Below are 16796 nucleotides of genomic sequence, written 5' to 3' on the forward strand. Positions count from 1 at the left end.
TATACATCCCCCCTACATTACCTGTACCAGCTATATACATCCTCCCCTACATTACCTGTACAAACGATATACATCATCCCCTACATTACCTGTACCAACTATATACATCCTCCCCTACATTACCTATACCAACTATATACATCCTACCCTACATTACCTGTACCAATTATATACATCCTCTCCTACATTACCTGTACCACATATATACATCCTCCCCTACCTTACCTGTACCAATTATATACATCCCCCCTACATTACCTGTACCAGCTATATACATCCTCCCTAACATTACCTGTACCAACTATATACATCATCCCCTACATTACCGGTACCAAATATATACATCATCCCCTACATTACCTGTACCAACTATATACATCCTCCCCTACATTACCTATACCAACTATATACATCCTCACCTACATTACCTGTACCAACTATATACATCCTCACCTACAATACCGGTACCAACTATATACATCCTCCCCTACATTACCTGTACCACATATATACTTCCCCCCCTTCATTACTTGTACCAGCTATATACATACTCCCCTACATTACCTGTACCAACTATATACATCCTCCCCTACATTGCCTGTACCAACTATATACATCCTCCCCTACATTACCTGTACCAACTATATACATCCTCCCCTACATTACCTGTACCAACTATATACATCCTCCCCTACATTACCTGTACCAACTATATACATCCCCCCTACATTACCTCTACCAGCTATATACATCCTCCCCTACATTACCCGTACCAACTATATACATCCTCCCCTACATTACCTGTACCACATATATACATCCTCCCCTACATTACCTGAACCAACTATATACATCCCCCTTACCTTACCCGTACCAATTATATACATCCTCTCCTACATTACCTGTACCAAATATATACATCCTCACCTACATTACCTCTACCAACTATATACATCCCCCTTACATTACCTGTACCACATAGATACATCCTCCCCTACATTACCTGAACCAACTATATACATCCCCCTTACATTACCTGTACCAGCTATATACATCCTCGCTTACATTACCTGTACCAACTATATACATCCTCCCCTACATTACCTGTACCAGCTATATACATCCCCCCTACATTACCTGTACCAGCTATATACATAGTCTCCTACATTACCCGTACCAGCTATATACATCCGCCCCTACATAACCTGTACCACATATATACATCCTCACCTACATTACCTGTACCAACTATATACATCTTCCCCTACATTACCTGTACCAACTATATACATCCTACCCTACATTACCTGTACCACATATATACATCCTCCCCTACATTACCTATACAAATTATATACACCCCCCCTACATTACCTGTACCAGCTATATACATCCTCCCCTACATTACCTGTACCACATATATACATCCTCCCCTACATTACCTGTACCAACGATATACATCCTCCCCTACATTACCGGTACCAACTATATACATCATCCCCTACATTACCTGTACCAACTATATACATCCTCCCCTACATTACCTGTACCACATATATACTTCCCCCCCTTCATTACTTGTACCAGCTATATACATACTCCCCTACATTACCTGTACCAACTATATACATCCTCCCCTATATTACCTGTACCAACTATATACATCCTCCCCTACATTACCTGTACCAACTATATACATCCTCCCCTACATTACCTGTACCAACTATATACATCCTCCCCTACATTACCTGTACCAACTATATACAACCCCCCTACATTACCCGTACCAGCTATATACATCCTCCCCTACATTACCCGTACCAATTATATACATCGTCCCCTACATTGCCTGTACCAGCTATATACATCCTCCCCTACATTACCTATACCAACTATATACAACCTCCCCAACATTACCTATACCAGCTATATACATGCTCCCCTACATTACCTGTACCACATATATACATCCTCAACTACATTACCTGTACCAACGATATACATCCTCCCCTACATTACCGGTACCAACTATATACATCATCCCCTACATTACCTGTACCAACTATATACATCCTCCCCTACATTACCTGTACCAACGATATACATCCTCCCCTACATTACCTGTACTAACGATATACATCCTCCCCTACATTACCTGTACCAACTATATACAACCACCACTACATTACCTGTACCACATTTATACTGAACATCCTCCCTTACATTACCTGTACCAACTATATACATCCTCCCCTACATTACCTGTACCAACTATATACATCCTCCCCTACATTGCCTGTACCAACTATATACATCCTCCCCTACATTACCTGTACCACATATATACATCCTCCCCTAAATTACCTGTACCAATTATATACATCCCCCCTACATTACCTGTACCACATATATACATCCTCAACTACATTACCTGTACCAACGATATACATCCTCCCCTACACCGGTACCAACTATATACATCCTCCCCTACATTACCTGTACCAACGATATACATCCTCCCCTACATTACCGGTACCAACGATATACATCCTCCCCTACATTACCGGTACCAACTATATACATCATCCCCTACATTACCTGTACCAGCTATATACATGCTCCCCTACATTACCTGTACCACATATATACATCCTCAACTACATTACCTGTACCAACGATATACATCCTCCCCTACATTACCGGTACCAACTATATACATCATCCCCTACATTACCTGTACCAACTATATACATCCTCCCCTACATTACCTATACCAACTATATACAACCACCACTACATTACCTGTACCACATTTATACTGAACATCCTCCCTTACATTACCTGTACCAACTATATACATCCTCCCCTACATTACCTGTACCAGCTATATACATCATCCCCTACATTACCTGTACCAACTATATACATCCTCCCCTACATTACCTGTACCAACTATATACATCCTCCCCTACATTACCTGTACCAACTATATACATCCTCCCCTACATTACCTGTACCACATATATACATCCTCAACTACATTACCTGTACCAACTATATACATCCTCCCCTACTTTACCCGTACCAATTATATACATCCTCTCCTACATTACCTGTACCACATATATATATCCTCCCCTACATTACCTGTACCAACTATATACATCCTCCCCTACATTACCTGTACCAACTATATACATCCTCCCCTACATTACCCGTACCAATTACATACATCCTCCCCTACATTACCTGTACCACATATATACATCCTCACCTACAATACCGGTACCAACTATATACATCCTCCCCTACATTACCTGTACCAACTATATACATCCTCACCTACAATACCGGTACCAACTATATACATCCTCCCCTACATTAACTGTACCACATATATACATCCTCCCCTACATTAACTGTACCAATTATATACATCCCCCCTACATTACCTGTACCAGCTATATACATCCTCCCCTACATTACCTGTACCAACGATATACATCATCCCCTACATTACCTGTACCAACTATATACATCCTCCCCTACATTACCTGTACCAACTATATACATCCTACCCTACATTACCTGTACCAATTATATACATCCTCTCCTACATTACCTGTACCACATATATACATCCTCACCTACATTACCTGTACCACATATATACATCCTTTCCTACATTACCTGTACCACATTTATACTGAACATCCTCCCTTACATTACCTGTACCAACTATATACATACTCCCCTACATTACCTGTACCAACTATATACATCCTACCCTACATTACCTGTACCGACTACATACATCCTCCCCTACATTACCTGTACCACATATATACTTCCCCCCCATCATTACTTGTACCAGCTATATACATACTCCCCTACATTACCTGTACCAACTATATACATCCTCCCCTACATTGCCTGTACCAACTATATACATCCTCCCCTACATTACCTGTACCAACTATATACATCCTCCCCTACATTACCTGTACCAACTATATACATCCTCCCCTACATTACCTGTACCAACTATATACATCCCCCCTACATTACCTATACCAGCTATATACATCCTCCCCTACATTACCTGTACCAACTATATACATCCTACCCTACATTACCTGTACCACATATACACATCCTCCCCTTCATTACCTGAACCAACTATATACATCCCCCTTACCTTACCCGTACCAATTATATACATCCTCTCCTACATTACCTGTACCAAATATATACATCCTCACCTACATTACCTCTACCAACTATATACATCCCCCTTACATTACCTGTACCACATATATACATCCTCCCCTACATTACCTGAACCAACTATATACATCCCCCTTACATTACCTGTACCAGCTATATACATCCTCCCCTACATTACCTGTACCAGCTATATACATCCTCGCCTACATTACCTGTACCAACTATATACATCCCCCTTACATTACCTGTACCAGCTATATACATCCTCGCCTACATTACCTATACCACATATATACATCCTCCCCTACATTACCTGTACCAGCTATATACATACTCCCCTACATTACCTGTACCAGCTATATACATCGTCTCCTACATTACCCGTACCAGCTATATACATCCGCCCCTACATTACCTGTACCACATATATACATCCTCCCCTACATTACCTGTACCAACTATATACATCCTCACCTACATTACCCGTACCAATTACATACATCCTCCCCTACATTACCTGTACCAACTATATACATCCTCCCCTACATTACCTGTACCAACTATATACATCCCCCCTACATTACCTGTACCAGCTATATACATCCTCCCCTACATTACCCGTACCAATTATATACATCCTCCCCTACATTACATGTACCACATATATACATCCTCCTCCCCTACATTACCTGTACCACATATATACATCCTCCCCTACATTACCTGAACCAACTATATACATCCCCCTTACCTTACCCGTACCAATTATATACATCCTCTCCTACATTACCTGTACCAAATATATACATCCTCACCTACATTACCTCTACCAACTATATACATCCCCCTTACATTACCTGTACCACATATATACATCCTCCCCTACATTACCTGAACCAACTATATACATCCCCCTTACATTACCTGTACCAGCTATATACATCCTCGCCTACATTACCTGTACCAACTATATACATCCTCCCCTACATTACCTGTACCAGCTATATACATCCCCCCTACATTACCTGTACCAGCTATATACATCGTCTCCTACATTACCCGTACCAGCTATATACATCCTCCCCTACATTACCTGAACCACATATATACATCCTCCCCTACATTACCTGTACCATCTATATACATCCTCCCCTACATTACCTGTACCAACTATATACATCCTACCCTACATTACCTGTACCACATATATACATCCTCCCCTACATTACCTATACCAATTATATACACCCCCCCTACATTACCTGTACCAGCTATATACATCCTCCCCTACATTACCTGTGCCAGCTATATACATCCTCCCCTACTTTACCTGTACCAACTATATACATCCTAACCTACATTACCTGTACCAACGATATACATCCTCCCCTACATTACCTGTACCAACTATATACATCCTGCCCTACATTACCTATACCAACTATATACATCCTCCCCTACATTACCTGTACCAACGATATACATCCTCCCCTACATTACCTGTACCAACTATATACATCCTCCCCTACATTACCTGTGCCAGCTATATACATCCTCCCCTACTTTACCTGTGCCGACTACATACATCCTCCCCTACATTACCTGTACCACATATATACTTCCCCCCCTTCATTACTTGTACCAGCTATATACATCCTCCCCTACATTACCTGTACCAACTATATACATCCTCCCCTACATTACCTGTACCAACTATATACATCCTCCCCTACATTACCTGTACCAACTATATACATCCTCCCCTACATTACCTGTACCAACTATATACATCCCCCCTACATTACCCGTACCAATTATACACATCCTCCCCTACATTACATGTACCACATATATACATCCTCCCCTACATTACCTGTACCAACTATATACATCCTCCCCTACCTTACCCGTACCAATTATATACATCCTCTCCTACATTACCTGTACCAAATATATACATCCTCACCTACATTACCTCTACCAACTATATACATCCCCCCTACATTACCTGTACCACATATATACATCCTCCCCTACATTACCTGTACCAACTATATACATCCCCCTTACATTACCTGTACCAGCTATATACATCCTCGCCTACATTACCTGCACCAACTATATACATCCTCCCCTACATTACCTGTACCAACTATATACATCCTCCCCTACATTACCTGTACCAGCTATATACATCCCCCCTACATTACCTGTACCAGCTATATACATCGTCTCCTACATTACCCGTACCAGCTATATACATCCGCCCCTACATTACCTGTACCACATATATACATCCTCCCCTACATTACCCGTACCAGCTATATACATCCGCCCCTACATTACCTGTACCACATATATACATCCTCCCCTACATTACCTGTACCAACTATATACATCCTCTCCTACATTACCTGTACCAGCTATATACATCCTCCCCTACATTACCCGTACCAACTATATACATTCTCCCAACATTACCTGTACCACATATATACATCCTCCCCTACATTACCTGTACCAACTATATACATCCTCACCTACAATACCTGTACCAGCTATATACATTCTCCCCTACATTACCCGTACCAATTACATACATCCTCCCCTACATTACCTGTACCACATATATACATCCTCCCCTTCATTACCTGTACCAACTATATACATCCTCCCCTACATTACCCGTACCAATTACATACATCCTCCCCTACATTACCTGTACCACATATATACATCCTCTCCTACATTACCTGTACCACATATATACATCCTCTCCTACATTACCTGTACCAGCTATATACATCCTCCCCTACATTACCTGTACCAATTACATACATCCTCCCCTACATTACCTGTACCACATATATACATCCTCCCCTACATTACCTGTACCAACTATATACATCCTCACCTACAATACCTGTACCAACTATGATCTCATCTTCCTCCCTACAGCACCTGTACCTAATGTATGATCTAATCTTTCTCCCTACAGCGCCTGTACCTAATGTATGACCTCATCTTCCTCCCTACAGCACCTGTACCTAATGTATGACCTCATCTTCCTCCCTACAGCACCTGTACCTAATGTATGACCTCATCTTCCTCCCCACAGCGCCTGTACCTAATGTATGATCTCATCTTCCTCCCTACAGCACCTGTACCTAATGTATGATCTCATCATCCTCCCTACAGCACCTGTTCCTAATGTATGATCTCATCTTCCTCCCTACAGCACCTGTACCTAATGTATGACCTCATCTTCCTCCCCACAGCACCTGTACCTAATGTATGATCTCATCATCCTCCCTACAGCACCTGTACCTAATGTATGACCTCATCTTCCTCCCTACAGTACCTGTACCTAATGTATGATCTCATCATCCTCCCTACAGCGCCTGTACCTAATGTATGACCTCATCTTCCTCCCTACAGCGCCTGTACCTAATGTATGATCTCATCTTCCTCCCTACAGCACCTGTACCTAATGTATGATCTCATCATCCTCCTGTACCTATCCCCTGCATGCTTTTACAATAACTGACAGCACAGACAGCCTTCCCAGCAGTCTCTATGTTCTACATTAGGTGCTCATTACCATAAGCATCAGCTGCAAATATCCAACCTGGTGAATGAACTGCTGGGCATGGCAATCTCTCAAATGGCAAACATGCAGGTCTCACCTCCGCACGAAGGTAAAGGCGGCAGATGTTAGCAGCGAATAGCACAACACAAAAGCCACATTAAATGCACATAAATTTTCAGCCCTTATGGTTCCGCTAACCCAAGGCATCCTTATTGTATTAATCTTCTACTATTCTAAAGGTGTTTATCACCTAATATGCAGATCTTACCTGCATTTCCTCTAAGAGCCAACTGCTCTTCCAAGCAGCCAGCTGTGAGGCGTGAAACGCAGCAGCGACCGGGAGAGGTCATCACTGCGATGGGGGGGGGGACAAAGCAATAAAGACTGTCGGCCGTTCCTTCCACCTGTGGGCCGGGCGGAGAGATGGCTCTGTACCCTTATTTACAGATCGCCGGGCATCAGATTCAGCTCTCGTTTTCCCCAATACTTTGCTCTTGTAGGTTTTTAAGATCCCGCCAATTAACACATACTTAATGGTGCTATCATTAATTACAGGCATGATCTGCGCGGTTCCTATAGATGTATATTTTTGCATTAATGGTGCCACGTACATGGGTACGGGAGTACAGCAGGGTGTAGGGAGAGAAGATAATGATCGGTGGAAGTTGCAAAGTGGATAAAGGGAAAAGGAAACGCTCAGCGGGTGAAGGCATCAGCATGGGGGCACTAATAACCTGCATTATACATACTCACGCTGGAGATATTGTTACGTTGCGGGTGTTCACGCTGTTGTCAGTCAGTAAGCCGGCAGCATGACATCGACGGGAGATTGCCGACACTGTTGCAATGTTATTTAAAGCTCTATAACAGCGTTGGCATTACAACTTTAACCATGATTGTTAATCACCACGTTTCAAGTTATAACGCAGACACTGTTACAGTGCTTTACCTAACGTTACCACAGTGTCGGCAATCTCCCTTCAATACCATGCGGTCAGCTGACTGCCTGACGACAGCATGAACGTAAGCATTATGTGGGTATCCCGTCACATCCATCCTCACATTGGGGCTGATCGTGAACTGTAAAACAAATAAAGCCGGTAACTGTGCCCCTGGGCAATCCATAAATGTTTGCATGAGGGGTAAATAGTGGCGACTTTTGCATGTAGCCCACAAATGCTGGACTGCTTTATTTTTACTCTGCAATTTAGATAGGAGTCTGGACGCGCTCCCCCCCAAATCTATATCTCTCTGCGCATTTTACATTTGCCCCAGTTGCAGTGGAACATGGTTTTCTACCAAGGTGCAAAGCTACTGGCTCTCATTGCTTTGCTCCCAACTCCGAATCAGGCTTATTACCTGAGCTATGAGACGGATTTGTACCTCGGATAAGATGTTGGTGCCGCTTGTCCTATAAGGTACATGAACAAGAGGTCACCGTCAGACTCCAGCATGGGAGACCTGGAGGATGGTGGGATTGCTACTCCCATATGACGGCAGCTGCAGGATCTATACCCCACAGTCCTGGTACTTAGGGGGAGAGGGGCAGAATGTAACGTTGTAATGAAATGTCTACATACAGGGACTGTGGGCCTGATTAAGACCCGCTCGCAAGCGCTTGAGCGCTCGCGAGCAGGTCGATGGCGTGCTCTGCGCACGCGCAGCGGCCGAACTGCGCGTGCGCAAGCCCCGGAGCGAGAGAGAAATTCTCTCGCTCCGTGGCTCACTATACAATGGGCGGCTGTCGATGTTGATCGACAGCTCGCCCGTTTTGTAGACGTGGCGGGGGGTGGCTTCACAAACGGAGGCGTTCCCATGCGAACGCCTGCCGTTTGTGGGCGGCCCCACTGACATCACCAGTTCGAGCCAGAAGCTCTCTGGGGCTTGTGGCCACGAGACCCTACCACAAGGGTCTCGTCGCAAGCCCCGATGGTCGCGATGGTACCATCATCCTGGCCCCTCGCAATAGCTGTGGGTGGTCACCCACAGCTATGCGAGCGTCCGTCTCTGAATCAGGCCCTGTGCACTAACCTGAGCGCTGGCTGATAGCCTTGGTGCCTGGTGTCCCCATGTCAGACTGACAAGGAGGACACTGTAACGGAGACTGATCCAACCATGGAGGAGGTGAAACCAATGTCAGACAGTTACCATCACAGTATATATAACAACACATCAGTTAATATAAGGAGACAAGACTCACCTGTTTAATCTTCTGAGCCGCCCGAAGCTGAAAAACAAGACAATAAGGTGACGTGTAAAGATCTGGCGTATTCAGCAGAATTCTCTTTCTTACTGCTATTAAGCAGAATGTCATTCATTATAATGGGATCAGGCAGAGCGTTACTCCCTGACCACACTCAGCACCCACAGCTCGCACTAACGCCAAACGCTGGTGCTTACCCTCCGCAGCAGGAGAGAAAATAACAGCACACGCAATGATAGCGCCAATTACACACCCCGGCTTTCCCTGGAAGAGACAACACCCACGTGCCCCGGTGGGTACAGACTGGTGAAACAGCAGCGCACTTATCTGCAGGATAGGGCGCAATAAATCAAACCGTATCAATTAAATAATCCGTAACATATCAGACTCTGGGACGATTTCAATTACAGGCGAAAATTCGCGGCCGGCGAAAAGCATTCGCCGCTGCAATCTTTTTCGCCTCTTGGCGGCAAGGTCATCGCGTACTTTCGGTATGCGCGCACCTGCTTTTCGCCCTATACAATTGCAAAACAGGCGAAAAGGCAGATGTGCGAATGGCGATACTAGCGAAAAGGACAGCTTTTTTGGGGGAAAGTAGTCTGTACCCCCCAAAAAACTAACTGGCCCCGGAAATCAATATAGAAGAGTATTAATAGCCCTAACAAGTGTATTTTGGGTTCTTAATTTGAGTCAAAGGGCTGTTATATACATATTTGCATAAGTGTGGAAAAATGTCCTAAAGCAATTTCTTTTGTGACAAACAATTGCTGTCGTTAAATTGGGGGTACATTTAAACGGGTACTAGTATATTTTTGGATCTCTAAAGTGCCTTTCAAAAACATTAAAAAAAAACACCTGCTGCAGGTCATACATTAGGTACAGGTGCTGTGGGGGGGGGGGGGGGGGGGGAGTGTCCAAAGGGTTTTGAACCGAGCCCCCACATTTTTAGCCCAAAATAGAGATTATGCACAACTTTTTGCCTGCCTCTGGGTGGTGCAACTTTTACGCCTGTTTTTGCCTATGGACTGAAATTGAATAAGGCGATACGCGGGAATGTGGCGAAAACATCACATCGGCGAACGCTTTTTGGCCGATCACAGCTTTTCGCCTCTAATTGAATCCGGCCCTCTATGGGAACAGCTACATCATATAATACAATAGGTGCACGTGTACCTCGTCCCATAGAGATTTTCTCTTATAGGACTATAAGTCAGCAGTGCAGCCTGCGGCCTGAACACATGAGCCCGGCGTTGCTGCCGTCATGCACCTTTAGCTGCAATATTAATTGTTAAGGAATAACAAACGTACAACAACAAAAATGATTATGGCCATGCGGAGCGTCCCGCAAACTCGGAGCGTCAGATCGCGTCGACTGTAGTTACTGTATGATTGCAGCAAGCGGGCACCAGCACGTGGGTACAAACTGATGTGTTACCTACCAATGCATTGAGGCTACACCAGTATCAATGCTATAATATAGTAATATATAGTAATATAGTATAGTGGCTGGCCACTTACTATAGCTCCCAGTGCTCTTATACATCTATATATTGTCATTTATTATGACAACGAAGCAGCACATTTTACTAGGCATAGGACTACAAATCCTATGTAACAATCCAACATATAATCCAGGTCCGTCAGTCTCTATTTTGCTGGGTAATATTTAAGCGCTAAAATATAAAAATCGAACTGTCCATAAATAAAATAAAGGACTATTTGAAAGTAGAGATGTGCGGGTTCGGTTTTATTCGGTTTCTTATCGCCAAATTAGCACAAGATCGGATTAGTTCGGATTTATCTTATTGGCTATCCAAAACACGTGAGAGCCGGATAGCTCTCTGTACTGCAGGGTCTATATACACAACCGTGTACATGTCATTTCGGCAGCAGCAAAATAAATATGAGAGAGAAAAATATAGTTGGGCATAAGAGCAAACTTCACCTTTTCTTCCCAGCATTTAGCTTCTTTCTAACTCATATAGGCATTAAGGGGGTCTAGTTACTAAGCAGTATTAGGAGACAGAGCGAAAAGTGATAAGAAAGTGATAAGGTGCCAGCCAATCAGCTCCCAACTGCCATCTCACAGGCTGTGTTTGAAAAATGACAGTTGGGAGCTGATTGGCTGGTACCTTATCACTTTCTTATCACTTTTCACTCTGTCTCCTAACACTGCTTAGTAAATAGACCCCTAAAAATCCTAACCCATACTTTCCAGCACTGACTGAGGCTGCAGTGTACACTTACAATCGCTTGCGCTAAAGGTGCCTACACACTTAGGGATCTATTTTACGATATTTTACACGATTTGGCTGATTCCGACGCATCGTGACGACAAATCGTGTAAAATATACCAAAATCGTGAGTGTCCAGTCACGATCACGATGCCGATGCACGTCCCCGCAGGTCGCACATTGCATCTTCAGATCTGCCGTGCTGTAGGGACGATGCACTGGAATAGTTAGGAGGGACGATGCACTGGAATAGTTAGGAGGCACGATGCACTGGAATAGTTAGGAGGCACGATGCACTGGAATAGTTAGGAGGCACGATGCACTGGAATAGTTAGGAGGCACGATGCACTGGAATAGTTAGGAGGCACGATGCACTGGAATAGTTAGGAGGCACGATGCACTGGAATAGTTAGGAGGGACGATGCACTGGAATAGTTAGGAGGGACGATGCACTGGAATAGTTAGGAGGCACGATGCACTGGAATAGTTAGGAGGCACGATGCACTGGAATAGTTAGGAGGCACGATGCACTGGAATAGTTAGGAGGCACGATGCACTGGAATAGTTAGGAGGCACGATGCACTGGAATAGTTAGGAGGCACGATGCACTGGAATAGTTAGGAGGCACGATGCACTGGAATAGTTAGGAGGCACGATGCACTGGAATAGTTAGGAGGCACGATGCACTGGAATAGTTAGGAGGCACGATGCACTGGAATAGTTAGGAGGCACGATGCACTGGAATAGTTAGGAGGGACGATGCACTGGAATAGTTAGGAGGCACGATGCACTGAAATAGTTAGGAGGCACGATGCACTGGAATAGTTAGGAGGCACGATGCACTGGAATAGTTAGGAGGCACGATGCACTGGAATAGTTAGGAGGCACGATGCACTGGAATAGTTAGGAGGCACGATGCACTGGAATAGTTAGGAGGCACGATGCACTGGAATAGTTAGGAGGCACGATGCACTGGAATAGTTAGGAGGCACGATGCACTGGAATAGTTAGGAGGCACGATGCACTGGAATAGTTAGGAGGCACCATAGATCGTTTGTCACATTGGACAGGTTTTAACACCAAATCGTGTCCACGACTGCTGGGGAGCTGCTGGGGGGAGTTCAAGGGGAAATCGGACACAATGTCGGATCGTGAGCACATCGCCAAGTGTGTAGGCACCTTAAGAAGGACGTTAGTGGTCTGGAGAGGGCTGGTAAGAGCGGCCAGCCCGCAGAAATACAGTATATTCCATTCTGATCTTTTTTTAACAATATTTTTATTTATATTTTCAAAAAGTAAGTGAACAAAGAGATGGGTAAACACAGTGGGCCATAAGTAATAGGGTGAGAGTTTAGAAAATATGCGAGTTTAGCAGTAACCTCTCACACTATTACATTGGTTGAGTTTTATTTTCAAAATGGGAAAACACCTGGATGAGAGTTTAAATCGTGAGAGTTTTTGGAGTCTGAAAAACATGCGACTTCGACATTTTCTCGGACTCTATTACATTGGGAGAGTTTAAAAAGTGAGAGAGTCACATCTTCTAAACTCTCACCCTATTACATTTGGCTGAGTATCTTTACCACAGATGAGGACAATAGAAGCATGGTACTTAAAAATAATAAACATCATGAAAAGCAGTAAATACCCCTTCCGCTAGGACACACTACCAGAAGGCTGAAAGCCGGAAGTTACCGGTCAACATATATGGACATAAGAGGGGCTGAAAAAAGGGAAGTCGTCAAGCGGCTAAAAAATAAGGAAAGGAAGAAGAGAAGAAAAGAAGACAGACAAAAAACAATACTAAATACGCATAGAAAAGATAGAACCAGAAAAGGAAAATAAATTATAAAGAAGAGAATGAAAGAAAAGTAGGTTAGCGGAGACCATGGGGGGAAGATTGAGATTGATACCACGGGGACCAGACTTTATGGAAGAAGGCCACAGTATCATTCTGTAAGCTCGTGATGTAATCCATAGAGGCCACAAAGGCTCAATGGGCCTCTAATGAGGGTGCTACCAGAGTCTTCCAATTCTTGGCAAACAAGGATTTAGCAGCATTAAAAATATGGACTACTAGTTGTCTTGTTGCTTACTGGCATAATGGACTGGATCACTCAGGAGCGCTATAGAGACATCCGGTGTCACGGACATACCCATGACCTACGATATCAAGCATCATGCTTGGACACAATAAGAGCTAATAATGGGACTGGACCGTCCATGTATGGTAGAACGTGGCCTCTGCACCACATTGTCTCCAGCAGGAACTTGGTGATGATGGATGCTGTTTTCCGGCCTAGCGCGGCTCTTTAGCCAGAGAATGCCGGTTAGCGAGATTAAACACACGGCTTTAGAAGCGCTAACCGGCATTCTCCAACGTAAGTGGCTTTAGTCAGACGTAACAGTGCAGTGAATTGAATTGCAAAGAAAAAGTCACAATTCCAAGTAGCAACTCATTTTTAAGGTTAACTGCAGGTTTGTTGTCCAGTCGGCACCTTACGTGGCAGAAGGGCGCTTCCTGGATGGATTCAGAACTGCGAGACGAACTTACAAAAAAAAAAAAAACCCGCTGGCAGCAGCAAAGACACCTGTACACGAGCTGCTTTTCAAATCTTGTCCCACGTTTCATTTTTTTATTCATTTTTTGCATCGTTAATGAATTGTAATAGATACCATTTTTATTGATTTATTTATAGTGCTGGGAAATGTCGCTTTGTGATTAACGGGCGCCATGAGAGCGTCCGCGCCAACATCTTATGCACAATCTGCACTCTCGCTGCAGAGATGTCATAGAACTGAAGATGTCCCGATCTGTATAAACGCAGCAGCGCCGGGGATAAAGGAATACAATTATTAGCGGCTAAACCTGGTAGAGACAATTCTCCGCAGCATAGCAGGGAGCAGGGGGGGGGGGGCGCAGGCTTTATTTGGGTGCAGGAATAATGATCACATCCACAGATACACAGAAACAGTTGTCTCCATGCCGCTGTCATACGAGGAGAGGACGCTGTGATGTGGCCACTCACCCGTCAGCGGGGCGGTAAGAAGGCCATTATCTGGGTAGTGGGAGCTCTTTAACCTCTGTGGTAGTGGGATTACAGAGTGTTGCCCCCGCTGCTCTCATGATTGAATAAAGACAACATTAATGAGAAGTCTCTCCATTCTCTTCACACATCCAATACACGCAGCACAGGAGCCGGGCTGAGCTCAATTACTGCTGAAGGCTGCGTCTTACATCCACGCCGAACCCCTCGGGTTCTATATGTATCTGTATGAGGTTATTTGTTATCTGTATAAGGTTACAGCGCCCCCTCGTCCGTGCAAGTCGGTGTATACAGGGGGGTGTATGTTCCAGGGCAAATACGGCGGAAAGAGCGGTGCGTTCCCATTGGCTTCCCGACGTTCGCTGCTGGGTTAAATAAAAAATAATTGGAGCACTGCGGCTCTAGGTAAGTGTGTGTGATAAAAGGACAAGCTACACTCATACTCCCACCAGCTGCACCTGTCCCCTCCTGGGACACGACGCCGATCCCACGGGATCGTGGGATCACCTGAAGCACACGGCTCTCCGCATCACCCCATCACCATCCAGTGACTATCACCAGTTACCCTTCGTGGCTGCCCATCCACCTGAACATCCCGCAGGATCGCGGAGGCCAGGAACACCACCGAGCTCGGCATCAGGACAATAACCACCACTGCTACCCACCGTGGACCCCTCCCCACCTACCGGTAGGTAAGTCCACCTTGCAGCAGAGCGGGACGCCGCCATCTCATTAGACATCCCGGCTAACAGCCTTCCCTACACCCCGGTTTCCACAAGTCTGTCGACCAAAGGTCCAGCAGGGGGACGTGCAGGAGTGAGGACCGCACGCCAAAGGAGCCCCCTAAAAGGGTCTACCCACCCCCCCAACCCTGGGGTCACCAAGACTATTAGTACAAATCACTGGATACCCACCCACGGAACCACCTTTGGGAGCATTGTGCCTACCCAATAAAAATAGGTTGGATCCGAATTCACTCGTCAGTCTTCATTCCGCTCACCCACCTACACATTAGCGCATCCCCTCCACTATCTTTCCCCCCCCTACCCCCAGACCCCTCCATCGCACATCCTACACTCACTACCACACTCCTTTCCCCTGCACAGGAGCGCACGTACACCTATCCTCCTTTCAGCGCTTCTACCTAGCAAGAATTGGTAATCTCGCATACGTTGCGGCACCTACCTGACCCTTCCTCTTCCCCCAACATATAAGTCCCACTCCACCACCACTATTGGAAGCGCGACCCACCTTTTCCAGTTTACAAGTGTGTGTGATAGGTAGGTGGAGAGGGAAGGCGGGCCGGGGGAGAGAGAGAGAGAAGGAGGGATGGAAAGAGAAATAAGGGGCTGAAAACAAAGATAAGAGCGGGAGGTGAGAGATGAGGGAGATGAGGGAGAGGAGGGAAGAAGGAAAGTATAAATAAAAGGAGGCAGGAAAAGAGAGGGAGCGGGTATAGAGGGAAGGGGCGATGAGGTAGAGAGTGAAAAGGGGGG

At 44.9% G+C, this 16796-nt stretch overlaps 1 protein-coding gene across 1 annotated transcript in view; it reads right to left on the minus strand.

Annotated features, from left to right (window-relative positions):
- SFXN5 (sideroflexin 5) overlaps positions 1-16796 on the minus strand; it is a 425012-nt gene that overhangs the window by 304727 nt on the left and 103489 nt on the right. The window contains exon 4 of the mRNA XM_088459744.1: positions 10017-10043. Within this exon, the coding sequence (XP_088315870.1) occupies positions 10017-10043 (27 nt within the window). The remainder of the gene's footprint in view (positions 1-10016; positions 10044-16796) is intronic.

This window comes from Taudactylus pleione, unplaced genomic scaffold, assembly GCF_031769625.1.
Source record: "Taudactylus pleione unplaced genomic scaffold, aTauple2 ptg000930l, whole genome shotgun sequence".
NCBI lineage: Eukaryota > Metazoa > Chordata > Amphibia > Anura > Myobatrachidae > Taudactylus > Taudactylus pleione.